Genomic DNA, 26,308 nt, shown 5'->3' with positions numbered 1-26,308 from the left:
AAGTCTGATAACTCTCAAAAAAACATTTTTAAGTTCATTATAAAAAATGTGACAGAGACAAAAACTGAATTTTTAGACTGCAAAATTAAAGTTATACATAGGCGCAATTTATCTTTAAAATGAATTTTAAGCATTTAAAACACAACATCAAGAGTTTTGTGAGCAACATACATAGTCAAATGTGTCTTAACTATTTTTTGGTAGGGCTTGATATCAATCTTTTTAACAAAAATCTGATTAACAAAGTCTTCATTCAAGCAAACTGTAATTCAGTTTGATTTTGATTTTTGATTTCAATTTAATTAGGAATGTTTTTATTTAACCAAGATATACCCAAAAATGAAATCTACTCATCCTTTTTTTTTTTTTTTTGCCATTCTCTCATTCTGACGGCACCCATTTACTGCAGAGGATAAATTGGTATTAATTGAGAAAGTGATGTAATGCTAAATTTCTCCAAATCTGTTCAATCGAAGAAACAAACTAATCTACGTTTATCTTTGAATAAAAATTTTTTTAGGAGAACTATTCCCCTTTAATCAATTTCTTAATTTGACTGGATTCAATCGGATTCAAATCACTTAGAGTTTGATATTTATTAAATTAGGAGCATTTTAATTACAATGTCAATATATACAATACAATGGATATTACACATCCAAAAAATAAATCCTGGATCATTAAAATTAAATGACACTTGGAAAACAGTATTTCTACACATCCCTGCAGTCCATTATGTTCTATCAGTGTAGGTCTATTTGCAACGATATTCATACACAACAAATACATGCATATACAGTATTCTTTTGAACAGTACTAGCATTATGCATGTCTCATAAATTATGCTGTGGTTGACTTACAGGTTATATAACTCATCATGTGAGGTGATACTAATAATTTGGGTAACATTAAGAGGCCTTGTGAGAATGGATGCATTACATAATCTGCTGTAAAGTAACTCTGGGTCAGTTTCTCTGTGTGAAGTTATGCAGTTCTTTCACAAAGTTATGGTAGATTTTTTGTTGATAAAGAAATGCTTATCCAGATGGGATTGTTTCTGCACTCTTAGTATTGCCTTCTTAGGTGCAAAATGATGGAGCTTTCAATGCTAATTTCCTAAATAAAAAGTTATGAAAGTTTACAGTGAGGCAGTTGTTAGATTAAGGCGACTTTTTATGGTCTTATTGAAAAGAATGATATTGAATAACTCACTATTATGTATACGTAGCACACGGCTGTTGCACAATGTCCATCCATTTCTAAATGAAAAGAAGAAAGAATGGATGATTAGAGACAGCATTGTAGGATAAATGAAATGGGCTTGCTTAATTAGAATACAATTAACATGCTAATTACTTTGCTTTCATCTGAAGAAGGCACAATGGAGGGAGAATGGCCAGCAAAAGCCTCACACACACTTGCGCGCCACACACACACACACACACAGACTTACAAGGGCATTTAGATGAGCCATGCTTTGTTAAATACAAAATCTTATTTAGTATGTAGAGAGAAACTGGAGGCCAGGGGAGAACAATTCAGAGGAGAACAGAGGAGGGTTTTGCTTGTCAGAGGATCCCCGGTCAATATCTGTAGACACTGCTGCGATAAATAGTCACTCAGCATGGAAAACAAAACCACACTTACTCATTCAGTATGCAAGACACACCACACACACTAAACAGACAAATCGATATGCTAGTATCAGCCTTCAGCAACAGGCTGCGTCGGCCTCTCGCGGCTACCATTGATACCGCCACACATACACAGAGTTGGAAGAAATCTCATCTAAGGACAGCAGAATGCATGTCAGTTTTGACTGCTGGACAAACATACTGTATAGTACACGCGCTAGTAAGAATACACAAATGAAAACATTCCTTGTTCAGATATGTTCAGCTAATGATTGGTAGGCTCTACTGAAATGTTGGAAGTGAATACAAAGTTGATTCATTCCCTGAATCACTAATGAGGCACACATTGTTATGAGGAGGGGTTGGGATGAACTCAGATGCAGACAGGAAGTACCAAACACAGGATTTATTAATCACAAAAGGGGAAAACAAAACCCACGAGGGGGAAAACAACGACTAGGGCTGAGACACTAAATAACTTTACAAGACACAATAAACAAAGACTCTGGACACTAACTACAGACACTCACAGTTATACAAAGACTTCTTAGAGGGGTTACAAGGATGCGATATCTCACGAGGCTGACACGTAGAAACACATGAGGAAACAATCACAAGTAGGAACAGTCACGGTGTGGAACAGTCACGGTGTGGAACAATCTCAGTGTGGAACAATGAACCGACCAAAGACAGAGCACACTAGGGGATCTAAATAGGGGAACTAATCAAAACACAACAGGTGGCACAGATAAGGCAATCACGACAAGACTAGGATAACAAGGGGGGCAGGGCAAGGGAACGAGACAACACAAGCACATGGCCCAAAGACAAGGCCATGTGCTTGTACACAAAACACGGGTCTGTCATGATCCTGCCTCAAGACTAGAGAAAAGTCAGGACATGAAGGCAGAATCATGACAGAACCCCTCCCTTAAGGAGCGGCTTCCAGACGCTCCTCAAGGGAACATCAAACGCGGGACATGACAGACTGGGACAGAGACAAAAACCAACAAGACATGACAAATAACAACAAAGGCAAACATGAATAAACTACGACAGGGTTAGGGTGACAAATAAAAAAAATAAAAAACAAACAGGGAAGGGGAGGGGAGGAGGCGGGACAACAAAGTTCATGGGGGACAGACCGGGTGGGGCAGGAGTCTTAGAAGGACGGGACGAAGGCTGACGGTGAGGGGTCCGGGCAGGTCTGGGTGGTGAGTGGTCTCAGGACTACTGACAGGGGACATGACAAGAGAAGTCGCAGGACATGGGACAACATCTACTGGACACGGGGAGACAACAGCTGGACACTCGACGACATCAACTGGACACGGGGCAACATCAACGGAGACAGAAACTGGGTCGGGAACTGCGCTAACTGCGGCTGGCTCGGGATCTCTGGGGACAAGACAGGACTGGTAGGGACTTGAAGGATCTGAACAAGACGAGACAAATAATTAGACAGAGTTCTGGCAGCAATCACAACAGGCATCTCCTTACGAGATGAGACAGACTGAAGTAATGCTTCTGCTGCAGAGTCGGCCGCGGCTCTCTCCTCTGCCCTCACGACTGCGGACTTGGAAACAGTTCTCCTAGTCGCCGGTTCGGGGTCAAGGGTCACCGCTGCTGGCTCGGGCACGCCAGCACTCTCCGCTGCTGGCTCAGGCACGCCAGCACTTTCCGCTGCAGGAGGAGACAGAGTCGCAGGACCGGAAGACCCCTTCTTCCTCCTATTCCTCCTTGGCCGCGGTGCAGAGGTCACTGCTGGGTCGGAGACGAGTTGGGGAAGTTCGGTCTCTGGCAGGGCTGACTCCGTCGCCGAGGCCTCTGAAGCAGACTCCCACGAGAACCGTCTCCCTCACTTCTTGGGGAGACTGATGGGTGTGGGAGACGCCTCAGGACTCTGGGAGGGATCTGCCTGTTCCCCCAGTGTGGTAACTGCCAGGAGACGACCCTCCGGGATCACTGGCAGCTGGGTAGGTGGTGGGGACCTCTGCGGCTTCTCCTGGGAGAACTTCTCCCACAGCCGGGCATAGTTGTGAAGGACCCACTCACTCTCAGACGAGTATGGGAGAGCGACCCTCTTCCTGTCGGTGGGGGACAACATCCAGCATTGCTGGCGGAACTCCAATTGGTGTTGTAGGCTGGAGGACATCCTGTCTGCTGAGTTCCTGTTTGGTCGGTTCATTCTGTTATGAGGAGGGGTTGGGATGAACTCAGATGCAGACAGGAAGTACCAAACACAGGATTTATTAATCACAAAAGGGGCAAACAAAACCCACGAGGGGGGAAACAACGACTAGGGCTGAGACACTAAATAACTTTACAAGACACAATAAACAAAGACTCTGGACACTAACTACAAACACTCACAGTTATACAAAGACTTCTTAGAGGGGTTACAAGGATGCAATATCTCACGAGGCTGACACGTAGAAACACATATGAGGGAACAGTCACAGTGTGGAACAGTCACAGTGTGGAACAGTCACAGTGTGGAACAGTCACAGTGTGGAACAGTCACAGTGTGGAACAGTCACAGTGTGGAACAATGAACCGACCAAAGACAGAGCACACTAGGGGATCTAAATAGGGGAACTAATCAAGACACAACAGGTGGCACAGATAAGGCAATCACGACAAGACTAGGATAACAAGGGGGGCGGGGCAAGGGAACGAGACAACACAAGCACATGGCCCAAAGACAAGGCCATGTGCTTGTACACAAAACACGGGTCTGTCATGATCCTGCCTCAAGACTAGAGAAAAGTCAGGACATGAAGGCAGAATCATGACACACATTTACATTTTAGATTTACAAACATGTTTACAAACATGTTTCAAGCATTCAAATATTAATGTATGTGATAAAGTATCCGTACGCATTTTTTTATGTAAAGCTCTAGCACATGGTGAGGAAATCTGGAGGAAGCTATTATTCCTAAATGGCAGAATTTCTTTTGAATCGTACAATTAATAATATAATATAATATAATATAATATAATATAATATAATATAATATAATATAATATAATATAATATAATATAATATAATATAATATAATATAATATAATAAACATTGTACAAACCCGATTCCAAAAAAGTCGGGACACTGTAGAAATTGTGAGTAAAAAGGAATGGAATAATTTATTAATAATCTCATAAACTCATATTTTATATACTATAGAATATAGATGGCATATCAAATGTTGAAAGTGAGATATTTTGAAATGCCATGCCAAATATTGGCTCATTTTTGGATTTCATGAAAGCTACACATTCCAAAAATATTGGGACAGGTACAATAAGAGGCTGGAAAAGTTAAATGTGCATATAAGGAACAGCTGGAGGACCAGTTTTCAACTTATTAGGTGATACAGTATATTCCAATGGTAAATTTAAATATATATATATATATATATATATATATATATATATATATATATATATATATATATATATATATATATATATATAAATATATATAAATATATATACACACACATATATGAGTGTGTGTGTGTGTGTGTGCATGTATACATAATATTATAATAATTAATTTAGCCATTATACATGTTTCCCTCATGCAATGTCTCTCCATTATTTGTATCAATTATGATAATATATTGTCAGAATATTAAACTTGGTGACCTGTTCCAGTTCTGACGAGTCTTTAGAAAGAGAACTAATAGAAATCTGTACGTCTTGCATAAAAAGATTTGTTTTAGAAGCTGTTCATACTTTGATATTGTACTTCTATTCAATTGAACACCTACAATGATAATGAGATCATATAATAAGATTTTGTTAAAAGCATTCTGCTCATGTCTACTGTGCAGAAACCAGCAAACTAGCAGTCACAGAGGAAGAAACTCCTTTGCACTGCTCTCCTGTCCAATAAAGAATAAGACCTAAATGCAAGCCGGCTTGATCCCTTGCATATGCCGAAGTAGAGGCAGATGAATGCTTACCCATGCATGCAGCAATAGCAAATATGGTGTGTGGGAGGAGAGGTTCTAGCTGAGTGTTTATAACCTGGCGTGGATAAATGGTTTGTGGATCCGAATCCTGCATCGAGAAGTTCTGCTCTTTGACATCTTTTTAATTTCTTGCATGTTCCTGTAGTGACCCAGCAGCTAGAGAAGTCTTTGCATGATTTAAATCCCATTTTCAGACATTCAGCTATTTGTAGATTATATGTCACCTTCAGTTAAAGATGATGTGTGGAGATTCCTCTGTGAAAGGACAATTACAAATAAATGAATGCTCACACATCTCTCTGAATGCGTAAATGAAACCAAACAACATGGCATTCTGACAGGCTTTCTGGCATATCCTTCAATCACATACACAAAGGAAATCAGTTCCTTTTTATGCCATATTCTGTGACAATGGGACATCAAATGAGTAAGCTCAAGCAATTTGAATATGTAATTTGCTTGTTCTCTGTACACTGGGAGTGACTGCAACATCTTAAAACGAAGATCTAACTTTTTAAATATTGAACATCTTGGAGCTGGTTATTGCATGTATGTTGCTGATTTTTGGAGCTATTGATTTGAACAACCATCTAAGCCTAAATAATCAACTTTGTTGCACAACTATAGACATATGACACCTCAAACTATGGGTTTGCTTGAGCAGAGGTATTCCTTTTCTAAGAAAACTGGACTTGTGATACAGTCTAAAATCATAAATCACATCATATTCGTTCATTTAGGTCCTGTGACAGAGCCTGGTTTCTCCCAATGTTTTTTCCTCCATGTATATCCCCTTATGGAGTTTGGGCTCATTGTCAACATGATAAATCAGTTAAAAGCTTTTATATTTTATATAATGAAGGTGTTGTCAAACAACACCTAAATTAAATTAAAAGTGTACAAAAAAAAGATTTTTACAGAGAAGTGGTATTTTTCTGCCTCTCCTGTGGTTCTGCATGCAGCATCAGGACATCAGGAGGATGAGAGATGGCAGATATCCCAGGAGACCTGCCCTTTAGCAAACATCTCAGCGCCTGTCTGGGTGAACATTTCGCTGATCCTAGACCAGCGTCAGACACCATTCCACCAATCTTAAAATATCAATGCTGCTTGTATCTACACAAAGCTGATTTCAGATCAGCATCAACAACTTCTGCCCACACTGACATGCTATGCAGTGACATTTTCTGACTGTACCAATCCTTTCAAAACTGTCACTGATTGAGAAAATAAATCAGAAAAGTGACTTTTGTGGCTTGTAGTTCATATCTGATTTGAGGTAATCTATATGCTAGAGTTCTCCTAAAAGTACACATAAGTAACTTGTAGGTTAATAAGATTTTTTTCTTTTTTTTTTTGAGAGACATCTTATGCTCACCAAGGCTGCTTTTATTTAATAATAATAATAATAATAATAATAATAATAATAATAATAATAATAATAATAATGATAATAATAATAATAATATATATATATATATATATATATATATATATATATATATATATATATATATATATTGTTAAATATATATATATATATATATTGTTAAATATTATCACAGTTTTAAAAAAAAAGTTTTCTTTTTCAGTATAATTTATAATTAAAAAAATAATTTATTCCTGTGACGCAAAGCTGAAATTTTAGCATTATTACTCCAGACTTTAGTGTCGCGTGATCCTTCAGAAATCAATATAATATACAGATTTTCAGCTAAAGAAACATTTATTATTAGCAATGTTAATCAATTATCAATGTTGGATGTGCTGCTAAATATATATATGTTATATATATATATATATATATATATATATATATATATATATATATATATATATATATATATATATATATTTAACAAATATATATATTTAACAAATATATATATATATATATATATATATATATATATATATGTGTGTGTGTGTGTGTGTGTGTGTATATATATATATATATATATAGATAGATATATATATATATATATATATATATATATATAGATAGATAGATAGATAGATAGATATATAGATAGATAGATAGATAGATAGATAGATAGATAGATAGATAGATAGATAGATAGATAGATAGATAGATATTATTTATGTATTTATTAACAGCAAGTACAAGACCAAATATTGTGCATCTCACTAGTGCACCCAGGTACATTTATGCCATGAGACCAGGTAGGAATATGAACATGTCTCTTTTTTCCTATTAGGATTTCAAGCAGATGTTTGAAAACAATAAATTACGACCTCAGCAGGAGCCAATTGCTCAGGTGATTCAGCACTGGTGGACTGTGCCTTTAAAGTGGAGTCCTGGAGTTAGCAGCTCCTCTGTTTGCAGTGTCATGGGAGAGAGTGAAAGTGGGCCATGTAAGGAGCAGGAACATAACGTTATTGCAAAGGATCACAGAATCACAGCCCACATGCTTTCTAAAAATAGGTGAAGCAGCAAAGAAACAGAAATATTAGTAAATTATGAGAGAATGTAATTATCTCACCTGTATGGGAGAAAAGAAAGAGCTTTTCAAAACTGTCTCAGTCTCGCATACACAATATTCAATATTGAATTTATACAGCAATAAAAAAATAAAGAAACTCTTATAAGATGTAAATTAGGAATGTAGAAAAATGGATATATAAAAACACACACACACACACACACACACACACACACACACACACACACACATATATATATATATATATATAAAACGGTATACACTTTTGTGCAGTGAACTGATTAAATGAAAATGTTCCTTCTATGAAGCATGTTCATTAAAGAAATGTAAATTTGCTTCTTTAATGGAACAAATTTGGAGTGCTCAGCAATGGATCCTTTGTAGTGAATGGGTGCCGTCCATTTGAGTCCAAACAGCTGATAAAAACATCACAATATTCCACATGACTCCTTTCCATCAATTAACATCTTGTGAAGCGCAAAGAAACAAATTAATCATTAAGGCATTTAACTTCAAACCAGCTTAGAGATGAGTCCTCTGTCCATAATAACGCTTTCTCCAGTGAAGTTTACTTTTCTATTTTTCTACTTTTCTAGTTTTTTTAAGTAATACAATAAATCATTCATACTGTGTGATTTGAAGTGCACTTTAACCTCTTGAACTCTGGCCACGCCCTAGGACCCACCGGTGGGTCCGCGGGGAGGTCATAATACTATTTTTTAAAAATCTATAAACTGTGAAGCACAAAACTAGTCATATATGGTATTTTTTGAAAGCGTAGAACCTCTGCTTTCTTGCAAGTCCCATGGTATTTGCATTAATTTTACATAAAAGAAAATAATAAGGTATAAATTCGTTCTTCCACAACCACCCCCCCTTGAGAAAATCAGATGAATAATGTTCATATTTCATATTTATAGCACACAAACTCACCAAACATGGACAAGTCACACATCAAATGAAAGCTCTCACTCTCAGGAATGTCACTGTGTACTTTATTTCACCGATCTTATACATTACAGTGACATAACAAATAATAATTTTCAAAAGAATCACGAAAACTGAAATTACTTATGTGAACAAGCAAACGTATGCGTCATATTTCTGCGCTGATAACTACATCTGTGCTCACATACTAGCCTAAAATCCTATATCAGCTTTTAGATTAGGTTGTTTTCTTCAAAATGAGAGCATTCTCGTGTGTCTTTGAGCATGCATGGCTAAACGGCACTATAATATGTCTCAGATGCGCAGATCAAAACATGCAATGCAGCGTAAAACATGACCAGTATTTGTATTGACTCTCTTTGATTCCTTTCGACTTGCAATGACGTCATCACGCATTGCGTCCTATGTCATCAAAGCTGACAGCCTCCCCTCTCCATAGACACATCGATCAAGCTTCTAGACCATTCAGAGCCCGAGTTGTTCCTTTCCAAAGTTGAGGAGGTGGGACTAAAGAAAACGCTGCAAACGGGCGCAGATGATTATTGATGAGTTGATCGGAAGTTTGTTTTGTGATTTTGGATAGCGTTTTAGCGAATTATTGCGTGCTTTTATTACTGTTAGAGTTATATGTCTCTGAAAAATGACTTCAAGAAAGTTTTTTGTTGGTGTGGAGGCGGCTTTGGAGGAGTTTGATCGGATGTCCGACACTGAAACTTGCAGCGATGCTAGCTAGCTTTGACTCGGTCAGAGAAGCTGCTTACAAACTGGGAGAAGACCCTGATTTTGAGTAAGTATACGTTGTTTCTATCAAGCATTTGTAAGTTGCATGCTAATATTATTATTGCATTAATTTATTCATCGATTGCATTCATAAGTGTATTGCCTTGTGCAGTTTATGTCTTTCTTGTATACGCGAATTGCATTCATCGGTTGCCTTCGTTAGTTGCATGCTAATTTGTTTTTGCATGAATTTATTTATCAATATTATATATACGTGTACTGCCTTGTGCATTTTTATATCTTATGTATATGTGAATTGCATTCATGTGTTCGTTACATATTTGAATTACACACACGCAACGAACACATGAATGCAATTCACATATACATAAGATATGCAAGGGTTGTTCTCATTTATTTATACATACTCATGGATTTGTGTATGTGTAATCATTATTTTCCTCTTTCTGTTACTTGCATATCTGGATTATTTTTTTGTATGTCATTTTAGCATGTATTTTGGGATTGCAGTGTAAATTTATACATTTTTGTTTTGTTTTGCAGTTGTAGCATCCAGTGGTGAAGAATGGGAGCCAGCAAGTCAGGATACTTATTTTGAGTGTGTGTGTGTGTGTGTGTGTAAAATAAAATGCAAGAACAGAACTTTGCCTTATTTTGCTTATTCCATGACATGAGTTTTTTGAGGAAACTTGGAGACATAAGACATTCTGTCTCTTCAGGTAAAGCTACAGAGCTTGGAGACTCCAACGCCTCCTTTTGGTTAAATCTAAATAACTTTTGCTTAGAAGATGTTATCAACAAAATTATTTTTTTATCTTTTTACTGTCACCTAGTGGAATCAAAAGAAACTTTCTGCAGGGAAATAGACCTAACAGGTCCTAAATAACAGACTCCTAAATAAAAACTTACTTTAAAAAATAATACAAATCTGACTTTGTTTCCGTGTTTATCACAATATAGTAAAAATACAAAAGACAAAATATGCAATATCTTGTGCTTGTGTTAAACTTCCGAGAGTTTTCTGTAAAATAAGACCATTTTTATAAATTTATTCCAAAGTATGTGGTTAGGGCTGTCTTTTAAGTTCAGCTATGCTGGATTCAGTAATCAAAAATGGTGACTGTACACTTGGAGAGTCTAACGCCTCCTTTCGATTAAAGCTAAATAACTTTTGCTTAGAAGATGTTATCAAAAAAATTCTTTTTTCTCCTGTTTAATGCCACCTTGTAGAATCAAAAGAGATTTTCTGAAGTGACATAGACCAAACAAGTCCTAAATTACAGACTCTTAAATAAAAACGTAATTAAAAAAATTATAAAAATCTGACTTTTTGTTAGTGTTTATCACAGTAATGTAAACATATAAAGTACAAAATATGCAATATTTTACCCATGTTTTAAAATTCAGAGAGTTTTCTGTAAAATGAAACCATTTTTATAAATTTATTCCAAAGTATGTGGTTAGGGCTGTCTTTTAAGTTCAGGTATGCTTGCTGGTTTCAGCAATCAAAAATGGTGACTGTAAAAGTACACTTGGAGAGCCTAACGCCTCCTTTCTATTAAAGCTAAATAACTTTTGCTTAGAAGATTTTATCAAAAAAATACTTTTTTCTCCTGTTTAATGCCACCTAGTGGAATCAAAAGAGATTGTCTGAAGCGACATAGACCAAACAAGTCCTAAATTACAGACTCTTAAATAAAAACTTAATAAAAAATAATAATAAAAATATGACTTTTTGTCAGTGTTTATCACAGTATTGTAAACATATAAAATACAAAATATGCAATATTTTACCCATGTTTTAAAATTCAGAGAGTTTTCTGTCAAATGAGACCATTTGTATCAATTTATTCCAAAGTATGCGAGTAGGGCTCTCTTTTAAATTCTGGTATGCCTAATTCTGTAAAAAATTAAAAATATGCTGCAGAGCTGAAGAGGTTAAGTGTTCAAATACTTTTGGGACCACTATTCTAGCTTATTAGCTGTTTTACAAACTACTTTGTGAAATTCACTTTTATTTATTCACAATGTGCAATTATCTTACTTTTGTCTGTTCCACTGTGTATGCCAATTTTATTATGCTGTTCCTGTAATATTTTAACAGTTTTACTCTCAGGGTAAATGTTCAAACCAGAATTCTTAGACTCGCTCTGCTAACTTGATGCTGAGCTCAGGGGCAATTGCTTGTGTGTGGTTTTGAAAAGCCTGCTGCAGATACAAAAAAAAACAAAAAAAAGGAAACATTTTGGTGCAGAGATTGCTGTTTATAGACCCATCTGAAGAGGTGATGAAAGAGTATAAGCATTTCTAGAGGAACGGTTCCCAAGAGAGAAACATCTTACTTTGATGTAGGATACATATTCTGTTTTATTAATGCATCAAGAATGCTAGTGTATTATTATGTAAATATTATTCAAAAGACTTGTCTAAACCTCAATATAGATTTTTAAAGTGGTCAAAATAAACCTAACATACACACAAGGTTCTGTACTCCAACCAATCAAAATGCACTTATCAAGTGGGCTTGAATAATGTTCCAAATGAATATAAAGCTAATTGCAGTTGTTTTACATATTAGCCCAACTAACAGAATGGTTTGTGAATGTCCCCAAGAAGTTGTAAAAACTTTATTTGCGAATGTTTAGCTTTTGAATGTAGGTTTTTGTTTTAGGTTTTACAAAAAAAAAAAAAATCCTGGTAATGTTAGTGTAAGGGAGTAATTTTTTATTTATTTTATTTATCTTTTAGCAGACATTATCAGAATTTTACTTCTGACTTTACTTGATCTCTGCACAAATGTCCAACTAATACATAAAAAAAAAAAAAATTATAATGTTGTTGTGCTAATGTTTTGAGAACATTATTAAAGACCGGATCACTGACATATGTTAACCTTACTGGAAGAATGTTTGTTTATTTTCAGACAACCCTGCCAGAATGTAAGCCAAAGTTCTGTTCTGAGAAACTCTGTTAGCTGGAGTGTGTCTTTAAGCGAATTACTGCCACCTGCACAGAGTGAAGTGACCACCAGTAGAGTAATTAGCAAGCATATGTATTTTGACAGATCTCCACAGGTGGCTCTTCTGCTGCTGATGACCTGTGGGTGTGAATAAAGGCCAGCATATGATCTCTGATTCGCTCCAGCAGACTTCAGCTGATTATTCAGCAAATAATTACAAACTTGTAAGTGTAAAATTAATTATTCTGTGACATTAGAAAAATGGCAAAACAATTAAAGTGTCAAATCTCTGAATAAAATAAGCAATTGTTTATAAATGAGATTGACATTTTACTGAAAACAGTGTGCTGTGTTTGCAGCTGGTACAAGTATGATTTTTGTCTTTCATAAAAATGTGACATTTTCACAAGAAAATTCATTTTCAGATCTGTCGAAGCACAAACTTTGGCATCATTTTTGCTCTAGTTTCACAAAGCCAGACCCTTTACAGTAAAAAGTCTGGTCATCACTGCCGCTTGTTCTAACGAAGAACTGCACATGTAGGCAAAATGAAATGTTATTTACATACAGCTCGCTTGGGTTATATATAGACCTAAAAGACATTTGATCTAAATTACCAACCCCAAACTTGAGTGGGTCATTTGTTTTGTGTTTATGGAAATTAATCATGCATGAATATTTCCAAGCAATCCCATATGATGCATAGGTGACTAAATAAATAAATAAAATATAAATAAATACAAAATCCCATAGACTTCAAGATTTGTTGGAAAGATGGAAAGAAACCTGAATGTTTAGAGGTAGGCTTTCAGGCAGAACCTAAAAACCACACAATATACTCTTGAAACCATATACTGTAGCAACACACTCAAAACATTACAGAAACTGCACATAAACACTCGAACATTGTTCTTAAGACATCATTTTTTAAGAAAACAAAGATCTACTAGTTTTCATATAACACTGCAGCCAACAACGAGCTTCCTTTGTATTGCAGAAATATAGGTCAAACTTTGTCTGATAATCTCCTGCAATCATCCTTCATCATATGGATTTTCTGTGTCATATGGATTTTTTGTGTCTCATCGATACCATATTAGTCTAATATTGCAGAGTTTAGTAGTTATAAAGTTTCACTCGTCTTGTGAATTCCGGCTAATGCTACATTGATGTAATTAATTCAAGTTGACAGTGTCTGATAAGAAGCCACTAGTTGGATCGGCAGAGGGATAACCAAAAGCATTTTAGTTGTATACACGCTGCTGTGCTGTTACATAAACAGCCTCACACAGCACGATGAACGGCAGAGCGAAAAGAAAATAACTCAAGTTGACAGCGTATGAACAAACAAATGAATCTTCCTAAATTTTAAAGCTAATATCCATCCATCCATCCATCCATCCATCCATAAGCACACACAACTTTCTTAAACTCACTATACTTAGCAAATGCTAAATTCTCATCTCCTGAAAGCTGCCACCTTTCTGGCACTCCCAAGAAGAACAAATAAACCCTTCTAATTGTGACCTGTCAGCCTGAAATTGTTCACTGCAACCCCATATTTCCTCACTCAGCTGTGAGCAGACAACACCGCGAACTCGCCTGACTGCATTTCACGAGCTCACCCTTACATCTAATCTGAAGGCGAATAGTAGGCATATTTTGGCGTGCTGTCCTGGGGGAGGGGTCCGGGCCCGGAGCACAGCCCGAACCCAAATAACTCCCCCTATCCCCGATTTGGGATAAATAGATTAGAAGTGAGGAGTTGGGGTGGAGGAGGGATGCCGAAAAAACTGTCGTGGGACAGGAGGTAGGAAGACTGGATATATATATATACGCTTGTGTGCTATTTAGGATGATTAGCTAAACGAGATGCACCTGTGCCAAATTGAATGATTATCTGATCGTGTTTTTCCCGAACTTTGTTAATAAAACCATAATGTAAAGCATAATGTCAAATAAATACATTACAAGGATAAATAAATAAAAATAAAAATTGGTAAACATTTTATGATGAAAGTCACAGTTTCAGCATCTAGAGTGTTTCCTCTTAAGGCCAAAATGATATGCTCATGTTTAGCATTAATTCTTCCAAAAAAACATACATAACTTAAGCTGAACAGATGTTTAAATGGTTATTTTTGTGGTGTGACTACTGTTCTTGGTGAATGTGCTTCTAGTTATTAGCCACCAATATAATTCCTGTGTGTGTTGTCAGCACTTCAACAGAAGTATGTTGTCACACACCTGGTGTCAGGTAGCAGATGGCTTTTGCTTAGACCTTCTGGCTGCTTTTCATCATCAAACATCATGAACATATGCAGACAGCAGGAAGGAGAAAGACCCCTGATCTCTGCTCAGTTAATACACTGTAAAAAAAAAATTTTTTGAAAAATTTTGGAAACTGACAATTAAATATTGACTCAACAAATTGCTTTCAAATAATTATCCCCAAACAAAAAGATGCATTGGGGTAATTTTAGCTTATGGTCTAAAGGTAAAATTAAAAAAGTAGATTCACTCAACATATTAAATTGTGTTCAGCCAATTCATCAATTAAAAGTGAAATATCTGTGTTAGCTGAACAAGCCTTGCGGAGAAAAAAAAGCATGCGCATGCCAGACAGGCGCATGCACCTGAGAGAAACCGTTGGTATAGTGGATTCAAATGTATCTGCGCGGGAGAGTGAGGAGACTGAGGAATCGATGCTGAAGTACGACGAAAGAAGTTCAGACATCATTTTCAAACAGATTTTTCTTCATTTAAGTTATGGTGAGTACTGATATATGTATTTATTAAGTATTGTTTACGTTAAACCGAGTGCAGGTCTCATTCAGCATAAAAACGTAAAACATGGGCATTAATGTTACACTACCGCGGCCATTACACTAGCATTGGGTAAGGTTAAACGAATTAACGACTCTCCGAATGTTTTACTTGAGGACATATATTGTAATGTCTGAAAAATGACAGACTAGGGAAGCTCTATTTCTGAACTTTTAATCAGAACGAAGACAGTCTGTGAGATGAACACTGTCCCGGCCCTCCTACTATGCTCCGAATTTACGTTGTTAACCCAATCACTGCCGGTGCAAAACAAACAGCAATTTCACAACTATGAACAGAGTCTGTGCGCTACAATATTTTCCATAGCCTACATAACATTGTATTTTACAAAATATCAGTGAATTCACGCCTTGGTTTCATGATAGCCTTTTATAAATTAATTTAACCCGATACTAATATATAATTTACTATTTATAGAGCTAAATAATTTTGTCAAACTATATTGTGATCATGCTAAATGTATGAGACACTAGGCATTAGTTATATATTTCTGTTATAACTTTTTTTCTCTCTCAATGTAGCCAAACATCGTAGGTCAGACTCAACTGAACGACTAACTTTACGACTTTCACAGTGAGTATTTAAAAGTTTTTATTGCATATTTGTTCATACCATATTCGTGTCAAATACCCTTAGTTCTTATGATAGTTTTTATTGCATATTTGTTCATACCATATTCGTGTCAAATACACTTAGCTCTTATGATATTTAAATTGTGTTAAATTGCTTTATTGAGAGCCGCCATGAGATGCTTCTAAAATTTGTGACACTGTAATTCAGGCTGCATAATTTACAAACTGGTTGGCCATTTTGTGTTACACCCGTTTGACACATACTCCGTCTGCAGTGCTTATGTGCGTGTTGCAGTACATGTATGGCAAGCTATAAGGCTCAGAATTATGTAATGTTAATTAAATAACTATTTATTAATAGCAATCTGTTAATTAATAATTAATTACTGTTGGGTTTCTCACACAAATGATCATTTCGTGTCCGTCAGACATCAATGTGTCAGTGAAATTATTTATATCACATTTTACCTCAAATCAGCCGTCCCCACACCATCACTTCTTGTAAGTGAAGTCAAATTACACGATATGGCATAGAGATATGAACGAAAGATCACTTCTGCCTCTTGCATCCCACTGAGATACGCCATTGTGTACATTACTTTGGAACAGAGTAGAGTTATAAATTATATTCAAATTAAATGCATATGTGGTGAAATTACTAGATTTACTAGAAATCAGATACATTTTAGATTTTAAACTCACAACAAGCTTGACAAAAACAGCCGATTCTCATCTTTTCTTTTGTTTTAAAATCTTGCAGGTCATAAAAAAATTAGTTTTTCCACCTCCAAGAAAGGATGAGTGCTAACCATTATGTCACTTTTTTTTTACAAAAATGCCAGGTACAGTGTTGTTTTCCTTGCTTTATCCAATATTGACTTTTGAATCAGAGTAGACTTTAAATTATGTGCATCTGTGGTGAAATTACTAGATTTTCACGTCAATGCATGTTTATTTTAATGTAAACAATGTGCTGTCACTTTAATTCAGTGGGTCCAGCACAGCAAAAAATAGACTCAATGCAGAAACACCGCACTGCTGCAGACCTGGAACCTTGAACACACTGCCGGACCCGCATCCGCTTGCAGTGTGAAAGCTCTAACCGGTTAACATACGCACTGCAAATGGAGTATGTGTGAAACGGGCATTAGTCTGGGAACCAGTTTTGCCAAACCCCTCCATCAGAAAATCTCTACAAACTTGAACAAATTTTATTTTATATAATTTTACATCTAATTAATTTTTTCTAAAGATTTCCAAAAGTAATTGATCAATATTACTCTGGGTCTTTTGCCCTTTCAGCAGTGTGGACTTGACTATCACCAGCATGCTGGTCACACCGTCCACAGTTTGCTATATTTTACATTAGTTGCTGCCTGACAACTTTTCCCCATTTAGCTCTATCTTTAGAAAGGCTTTTTATGCAAAAGTATCATTTTTCAGCTTTGTCATTTATTTATTTTGCAGTTTAGAAGAAGTCCATGCAGTGCCGCTTCTGCAAGTTTTCATCACCTCACCAAGACCTAATTTTCAAGCACTACAGAACTTGCCATTGGTCAGTTAATGCAACTTCCTTTCCATGTTTACACCTAGAATGTATTTGCATTTTCAAGACAATTGGAGCTTTAAAAACACATTTGTGGAGGGTACATCCAAAGACTGGCAACAAGGGGAATACCACATTTTCTTGTGACAACTGTGATTTTAGGGACATCTGCTCTCAATCAACATTTCTTCACCATTTAAGAGGACATCTTAAAAACCACGAGAGGGTTCATTGTCCATTTTTAAAGTGTAATTTTATTAGCAACAGTTACCGTACATTCACAGCTCATAACAACAGGAAGCACAAATCCCATGGATTAAATGACTTCCGGATATCAGTTTGTCCTGAGAACAGGTGCAATGATGCGAGTCCATCTTCTTCCTTAGGATGTGCACCAAATTTAGATGAAGAAGTACAAGTGCATTTAGACGAAGAAGTACAAGTGCATACTACTGATACTCCTGATGATAACCCTGCAGAAACTAAGCAAGCACTTGAACACAAACTTGCAGCCTTGTTTTTGTGTATGCAAACACAACTACATGTGTCCAAAAGGGCCTCTCAGCATATCAGCAATGCTGTAACTGATATTCTAACTATCTCCAAATCAAATACTTTGGCTGCAATCAAAGACATTCTGCAGTCCCATAATTGTGATGTTGATCAGTCAGTTTTTACTGATATTGCACATGTTTTACATGAAACTGACCCATTTTTGACTGCTTGCTCTCACAACGGTATTCTTTCAACTGAACATAAACGAAACAGCTACTTTAAACAAAAATTCCAAGTAACTGAACCAATTGAATATGTGTTCAGCAGGGCAGACAAACAAACATTTTTTTATGTTCCCCTTCTGAAAGTCCTGCAGACATTGCTTGATCAACCGGAGGTATTTGAAAAGACATTTACCACCAATGAAAGTGCCCACGGTTTTTACCAGTGTTGTTTTGATGGAAAATATTTCAAAGAAAATCGCCTTTTCAGTAGCCAGGATTTTTCACTTGTACTTGGGTTGTACATTGACGACTTTGAAGTTGTCAACCCCTTGGGCACAGCCCGCAAAAAATATAAACTAACTGCAGTTTATTGGGTCATCTTGAACTGGCCATCCCAGAATCAATCAAGTCTCAATTCAATTCAGTTGGCACTGCTTGGGAAAAGTTCAGAAGTGAATGCAAATGGATATGAACCCTTTTTTGACCCTTTGATAAAAGATTTAAAGTGTCTTGAGCAGGATGGCGTCTTTGTTCAAAAGCTTGGAAATAACGTTAGGGGAACAGTGTTCACTGTTTCTGCAGATAATCTTGGAGCACATGGACTTGCAGGGTTTCAAGAGAGTTTCAGGGTGGAGAAGTTCTGTCGATTTTGTTTGGCATCTTTAAACAACATTCAAAACACAGAGGTGAGAGAAGGTATTTTTCAGCTAAGAAGTCCAGAACAACATGATTGCTGCATAACAGAGTTGAACAGCAGTGAGACTTTATCATCTGTGGATGGTGTCAAATCTGAATGTGTTCTCCAGAAACATCTTAAGTTCTTCCACACCATTACTGGCTTCCCTCCGGATCTAATGCACGACCTTTTTGAGGGAATAGTGCCTTTTGAGATAAGTTTATGTCTGAAGAAATGGATTGATTCTAAATATTTTACTCTTGAAGAGCTAAACAACAAAATCCATTCATTTCAATACTGCTTTTCTGACCAGGTCAACAGACCTCAAAAAATTGCAAAGACTTTTTCTTCAAAGAAAACAATTGGAGGAAACGCTCACGAAAACTGGACCTTACTAAGACTGATATCTCTGATGATTGGTGATTTGGTGCCTGAGAGTGACAAGACATGGCATCTCATCATGGATTTGAAAGATATTGTCGAGCTTGTGGTAAGCCAAAAACTAACAGTGGAGGCTGTCTGGTATCTGGAAAGCAAGATTTCCTGCCATCGTGAGTTGTTTAAAGAGGTCTTTCCTGATGCATACTTGCGTCCAAAACATCACTTTCTTGAACACTATCCTCACCTGATCTGTTGCTTTGGTCCTCTAGTGGATCTGTGGACAATGCGCTTTGAGGCAAAGCACAGTTTTTTCAAGAAGGTTGTTCATGAAACACAGAATTTCAGAAACCTTCTCAAGACGTTATCCAACAAGCATCAACTCATGATGGCATGCGCAATTGACTCACATAGCTTTTTTAAAGCACCTCTACATGTTGAAAATGTTAAGGTACTTAAAATATCCTCTCTTGATGCAAGGCTGAGATTGGCAGTTGAAAACAAGTATGCAAACCAAACTTCCTTTTCTTTAACCACAAAGGCAACTGTACATGGAACCCAGTACAGTCGAGGAATGATTCTGTGTATTGGAAATGAAAATGGATTTCCAGAGTTTGGTCAGATTGATCATATCCTAATTTGTGGCACAGAGGTTGCATTCATTGTGCACAGACTTACCTCATGGTACATTGAACATTTCCGGGCATATGAGATAAATCAAAGTACGCACTGTGATGTTGCAATTGTGACTCCACAAGAGCTTGTTGATTTTTATCCTCTGGCTGCTTACAATGTTGGCGGAAGACGCATGGTTGTACCAAAGAGATTTTTACTTGGTTGATTACTTGGTTGTTCTTAACTTACCATTTTTGCTCATACTATCCCCTGTCCTCCAGGTTGCAATGTTGCTGCGAGTCATTCTTTCACCTGACAACGTTAGAAAAATATCTGTGCCTACCCCATCCTCAGTAGAAGGACTTTGCACGTGTCTGTGTGAAAAATTGCAAATAGAGAAAGGCTTTACCATTCAGTATGAAGATCCAGATTTCAATAATCAACTTTGTAATCTGCATGACATCTCCGAGCTTCCACCAGAAAAAGCTACTTTGAGACTTCATTGGGAATTGTTTTTAACCCCAATTTCAGTGCATTCTGAAAGGACAGATCCCCCTGCAGATGCAGAAAGCACATTATCCGTCCAACCATCTACATCAGCAACTTCCTCAGATTCAACACAGGTCGCTTCTCTATTAAGGTCAGAACATTGGCCAAGCAAGTTTCCAATACCCTGCTTCTCCTATGATGTGGAACTAAAGCTTCAGAAAGCCAATGAGGAATACGAGAAAAATGGAAAGTCCTTAACTGTCTCAAGAGACATCTTGATGGAAGTGTTGGGCAAGTTGGCAGAAGCCATATACACATTTAAGGCATACCCAAAGGACACTGATTTGAAGAAGGTTGCATCTGCATTGATAGAAAAGCATCCCTGCCTTAAACGTCCTGGATCTGAAACTGGATGTGAAGGATGGACATTAAGTTTGAAGAACAAAATGCAGAATTACCGTCAAAAACTTCGTGAGCTTGGTTGTGCAGAATTGATACTTAATAGGCGAGATGCATCCAAACAAACACTGAAAAGACCACGAAGATCTGAACTGAACTTTCTTCCTGACATTCCAACTGGTTTTGATGAAGAAGCTTTGGAGAATGAACGCAAATGGATGGAAGAAGAGGTTAAGAAGAAAGATGTGAACATGCATGCTTTGAACACAAAGATGGATTTCACCTTCTCTCTTAGAAGACGTGAGGTTGTTGAAGATCAGCCTCTTGTATCAACACTCAAACAACGATGGCCAGCACTCTTTAATGAGGAACAGGTATGTTTCCTAAGGTCATATTGTACATACAGTTATTTTGTTTATTTGCTTTAACTCTCTCCTTTTTTCTTTCTCTTATGTTTCTCACATAGGTTTATGCAGAATTTAGAAGGATCAACCATTTAGACCTTAAATCCACATTCCTTACATCACTGGATAACAACTCCAGAGGCTTGCTGAAACTCTTCAGGGCAAAAGTAATACAGAGAGGCGATTGTGACTTGGAGACTTTGCTGGACAATCTAGATAAACAGGTAGGTCACAATTTGTCACCCCATAATGAAGATTATGTTGTCATTAACTCACCTTCATTTTGTCCCAAACTCATAAGAAGCTCAAACCAGACAAATATTAAGGGCTCTGGTTCGAATGTGCTGGCCCGGCATGTGAGAACCTTGTTGGTTCTAATATTTCGAGCAAGCATACTTCAGCTTCCTTGATCAAATTCCTTTCTTGTTAGCTGACCAGTAGGGGTGAAAATGCAGGGTTACCTCACCCCAAAATGAAAATTATGTCATTAATTACACACCCTCATGCCATTCCCGACTTTTTAGATTTTAATTTGTCTTCAGAACACAAATTAAATAAAATCTGAGAGAATGTCTGTTTGTTTATACATTTAAAATGTTATTAAACAGATGTTATTATTTTCATTCCCTTGTACAGATGGCAGACTTAACTGTGCAGAGAAGGGCTACTGCTCTTCGGGGTCTTCCTTTTTATTTCAAGGAACATGGAACCATATGCAAGACTATTCTGGTAATTTTTTTTATATTCTCTACTGTTAATTCAAAATTAATGGGATCATGTTGTTTTGTCACTGCGTATCGCTGGCAGTGTGAATGGGACTAACCTCCCTCAAAGGGCATTTTCTCCACCTAGTCACCCATAAAACTTGTACCCTCTAGTCACCTATCTAGTCATCCCAGCAAATCTCCTCCATTAAATCAGGTGCTTATGACTTAAGTATAAATAAATTAATAAATGCATAATTTAATAAATAAATGCATAAATAATTGAATAATTAAAAAATACAATTCTGAAATAGATTAATGCAGCTATGCATAAATGAATTAATACATTAATAATTTTGTCCAAATAATATTTTTTAATTGCGCTATGTTTGTACCATTTGTGTTATACTACATTTATGTATTTCTACATTTATTTATTTTTACATGTATTTATGGATTTATATATTTATTTATTTATGTGTACCCAAGTTAATAAGGTAGGCAGTCCTAACCTTTCTCAATGCAGGATTGGTCAATTAGGCAAATCAGTAAGAGCAACCGTTTCTGTTTGGACCACTGGCTCAGTTGTTGCTGGATGAAACAGTATGTTTCTCCAGTTTATATCTGATAGGTTGATAAAATAATAAGTAGCTAAATGAATAGCTGATATACAGTACTGTGCAAAAGTCTTAGGCGCGTTGGTATTTTCATACAAAATTTTTTTTTTAAGCCAGTTACTTATATCTTTTACTGTAGTGTGTCATTTCCAAACATTCATTTTGCAATTAATTGTAATAATCCAATGAGATTTTTGTATGCATAAAGAGTCTGACAGTAGTCTCTATGCTCCACATGGAGATCTGATCTCATCTGCATTGAATCTGTCTGTGATTACATACAAAACTGAGATGGACTAAATCCAGAAGAACTGTGACACTTGTGACACTGTGAAACCTTCCTGCAAAACTACATGAATGTGTAAGAATAGATGTGACAAAACCCATTTCAAATGCAAAGGGTGCTCACCCCAAATATCGTTTTGATTTAGTTAATAGATAAATAAATAAAAAGCTATTTATGTTATTATTTGTGACAGGATTCTCACTTTAAAGCATTCTGACAAGTGCCAAAACTTCACAGTACTGTAGTTTTGCAGGTAGGTTTCCTCAGTTTTTCTAGATTTAATTCTACACAAAAAGGTCTGAATAATAAATCTGCTAATTATTATTTTATGAACCTATCAGATAAAAATGTTGTAATTCTTTGTTAAAATTTGTAATACATGCATGGCCAAATTAAACCAGGGGGAACCACCATGAAATCTTTCAGAACAACAATCCTAATTAGACAGTAGTGATGTCAAAAAAACATTACTTTGATACATATTGATACTAAAAATATCTGAAATGGTTCCAATACACCTTCTCTGCAGTATTGATACACCTGTTTCAGCTGCACGTTCTCACTCTTTCTTCTCTCCGATGGTGAAGGGACATTCACTCTTCTCATTTGCTCTGAATAGTTGAAATAGTGCTTGTATTGTGAATCCTTTTAGTCATTCCTACAAGTTTCACGCTCACACCAAAAGCATGTGCACCACTGATCTATATAAGTGGCATGCACAAAGCCTTCTCTCAGGTAGCTTTTGAGTTGCAAGTACCAAAATGAGTGGTTTCCCCCACTTAAACAGTCAAATACACACAAAATTGTCTAAACGCCTGTATTGGTGAGTGGTCAGTTAAGCAGTCAGTTTTGGAATGCAAATGGTTGCGAAAGATAATGCATGTTGTGTAACTGTATATTAGATCTGTGCATAAGCTCTTAAAGAGACAGCAGTCTAATAAGCCTGCTGCTGTCTGTTATGTTAATCAAAGAGCAAAAGACAAATCAAATCACTCTACTCATGACTGAATAAGTTTTGTGTAAGTGTAAGCATTTATCTGTATTTAATTTTTACAGTGAAGACTAACCAGTGTTATTTTACATCTGATTACTTTGATTTATGTAGTATTTCTTAGTTATCATCTTATTACTGACTTTTTTTTATGAAAATGATATTTTGCAAAAACATTTTTGTACATTCTGTCAATTATATTTCTTAGAAGTCTGTATCAGCCGGTCACACTATATATTTTAAAGTGGGAACTTTTTAATATTTTATTAAATAGCGAGAATATGGGGAATGAAGATGTTCTGTATTGTTCTGGATTTATTCACTATCAGTATTAATATTGCTATTTTATACTTTTTACAGAGTTCAGAGGCATTGGAGCATCACAAAGTTGGAATGAAAATGGGAATTCTTGAAGTGGTGAGCAGCGATAGATCCACTTCAAGATCCCTCTCCGATGTGGTAAATGTTGCAATTATCCTTGCAGAGGAAGTCGTACTGGAAAACATGGGAGACTTTGTGAGTGCGTTCATTGTCCTCTTTGGCATGCTCTACGCACTTAACATGGAGTACAACAAGGACTTAAGATATACTTTTGAATTCATTCAGAAGGTCTTTTTGAACATGGGAACTGAGTGCAGCAAAAAAGTGCAAACTCTGATGAGCAAATTATTGGAAAACTAAGTGAAATTTCACTTAACCCTTACGGGAGAAGTACCCTTAAGCTCAAAGTACATTTTATGAGAATGTTTTTTGCTGCTTTCTATCTGTAAATGTGTTTACATGCGGAATATTTGATGAGTAAGATGCAGTTTCATGAGCTCCTATTAAGATGAAATTACACTAAACACAACCCTGAAGTAATTTTTTACTTCAGAGTTTTGCAGCGTTTCAAATATTTGTAAATGTTTTACAAAAATTCAAGTAAATTTACACTGAATATTTAAAGTAACCCTCTCCTGTCACTTTTATGTTGTGTTGACGTTTTTGCACTTTAGCAAATATTAGCATAATATTTTAAATTATTTAAATGTGTAATATTGTTTGTGGTTTTGGTGTAAGATCTAAGGTCTAATGAGTTCTGTGTATCTTGGAATCCTGAATTGAAATGCATGATTTTTATGTACTAAGGTGAACTATCTACTACTATGCGGAAATGTTCAATGTATTTACCATTTAAGGAATTTTCACAATACTGTTGTAGATTTAATAAAAAATAAATTAAATAAAATGTGGCAGTATGGCTTGAGTGTTTAATTTTATTTTTTTTATTATTTATTTTTTTGGGGAGCAACGGGGAATAAACAATACAGTGAAGTCGCTTTACTAATATAAATTTACCAAAATACATTTTTAGTTTAGGTAAAACTAAAAAGGAATGCTACTACAATTTAAAATGTATAATTTGGCCAATAACATGGGTTGGTAAACTAATTTCTTTTCAATTATTTTAACAAATTATTTCTCATTCAGCCAATGTTAACAGACTATTGCTACAATTGATAAAATTACATTTACAGAATTTCACTTGGGCCAATTGAAAATTTTAGATGTGACCAGTCACTAGAAAATTTTGAGTTGGGAAGATTAGAAATTTTTTACAGTGTATCATTAAGATAACCAGCTGATATACATTTAATTCACATGACCAAAAATTAACTGTAGTTTTAATTTACCAAACATCCAAACTGAATATCTTCGAACTCACTCTTTCTTGTGCAGTTTACATGTGTGGATGTATGGCATGGCATGATGTGATGGATGACAGGTTGTTTTTTCCACCAGTGTGTCGAGAAACCACTGACACCACAGACAGCACTGATCCACAGCAGCAGAGGAGAAAATATGAACTGTTGCATCTTCTATCTCTCTCTCTCTCTCACACACACACACACACACACACACACACACACACATACACACATACATAGCTGTCTCTGTAGCCAGGATGACAGCTGAGCTCCTGTAATCATGTGAGAGCAGTGACTTGTTTCGCTTGCACAGACATGAATTTATGATATGTTTGCGTAATGGTAATCCATGCAGACGTCTGAACTAATTACATGTGTTTCATAGTGTGTCTTAGCTTGCCTGCTTTTGCTGAAATGTACTGTAGCTGCACTGGACTGTTGAAGAGAGGTTTAAAGATCTGCATCCTACCAACTATCTGTTTTTGATTTCAGAGTGAGTTAAAACAAACGTACACCCCCAAAAAAGTAATATCTGTTTTATACTCACACAAACAAACAAAAAAAAAAAGGTATTTTGAAAAAATGTCTCAAGTGTATTCGTCTATACGGTGAAAGTCACTGTACAAACATGATTTTTTTTTTTTTTTT

The 26,308-nt window shown here is 36.1% G+C and overlaps 1 protein-coding gene and 1 long non-coding RNA gene across 3 annotated transcripts; both read left to right on the top strand.

Moving 5' to 3' along the window:
• Window positions 1–9,458: 9,458 nt before the first annotated feature.
• LOC113057657 (uncharacterized) lies at window positions 9,459–10,412 on the top strand. Its single transcript, XR_003277860.1, has 2 exons — window positions 9,459–9,816; window positions 10,314–10,412. It is a non-coding gene; the product is annotated as an uncharacterized LOC113057657 (long non-coding RNA).
• A 4,717-nt stretch (window positions 10,413–15,129) lies between these two features.
• On the top strand, window positions 15,130–25,171 carry LOC113057656 (uncharacterized). 2 transcript variants are annotated; one of them, XM_026225099.1, is made up of 7 exons: window positions 15,130–15,501; window positions 16,098–16,149; window positions 17,616–17,703; window positions 20,364–21,344; window positions 21,437–21,598; window positions 22,011–22,103; window positions 24,333–25,171. In XM_026225099.1, exons 1-7 carry the CDS (start codon window positions 15,339–15,341, stop codon window positions 24,651–24,653), a joined length of 1,860 nt encoding a protein of 619 aa, XP_026080884.1. In that variant the 5' UTR covers window positions 15,130–15,338; the 3' UTR covers window positions 24,654–25,171. The 2 variants fall into 2 exon arrangements, with proteins under 2 accessions (XP_026080884.1, XP_026080883.1); XM_026225098.1 differs by lacking the exons at window positions 15,130–15,501; window positions 21,437–21,598; window positions 22,011–22,103; window positions 24,333–25,171 and having other exon boundaries at window positions 16,104–16,149; window positions 17,616–20,506.
• Window positions 25,172–26,308: the final 1,137 nt, after the last annotated feature.

This window comes from Carassius auratus, chromosome 39 (genome assembly GCF_003368295.1).
Source record: "Carassius auratus strain Wakin chromosome 39, ASM336829v1, whole genome shotgun sequence".
NCBI lineage: Eukaryota > Metazoa > Chordata > Actinopteri > Cypriniformes > Cyprinidae > Carassius > Carassius auratus.
The sequence above is the reverse complement of the archived record's forward strand: the minus strand, read 5'-3'. Positions and strand labels throughout refer to the sequence as shown.

What these genes read in the sequence shown, in the direction of transcription:
- LOC113057656 (XM_026225098.1), top strand. Translation starts at nt 17,630, where the DNA reads ATGCAGTGCCGCTTCTGCAAGTTTTCATCACCTCACCAAGACCTAATT.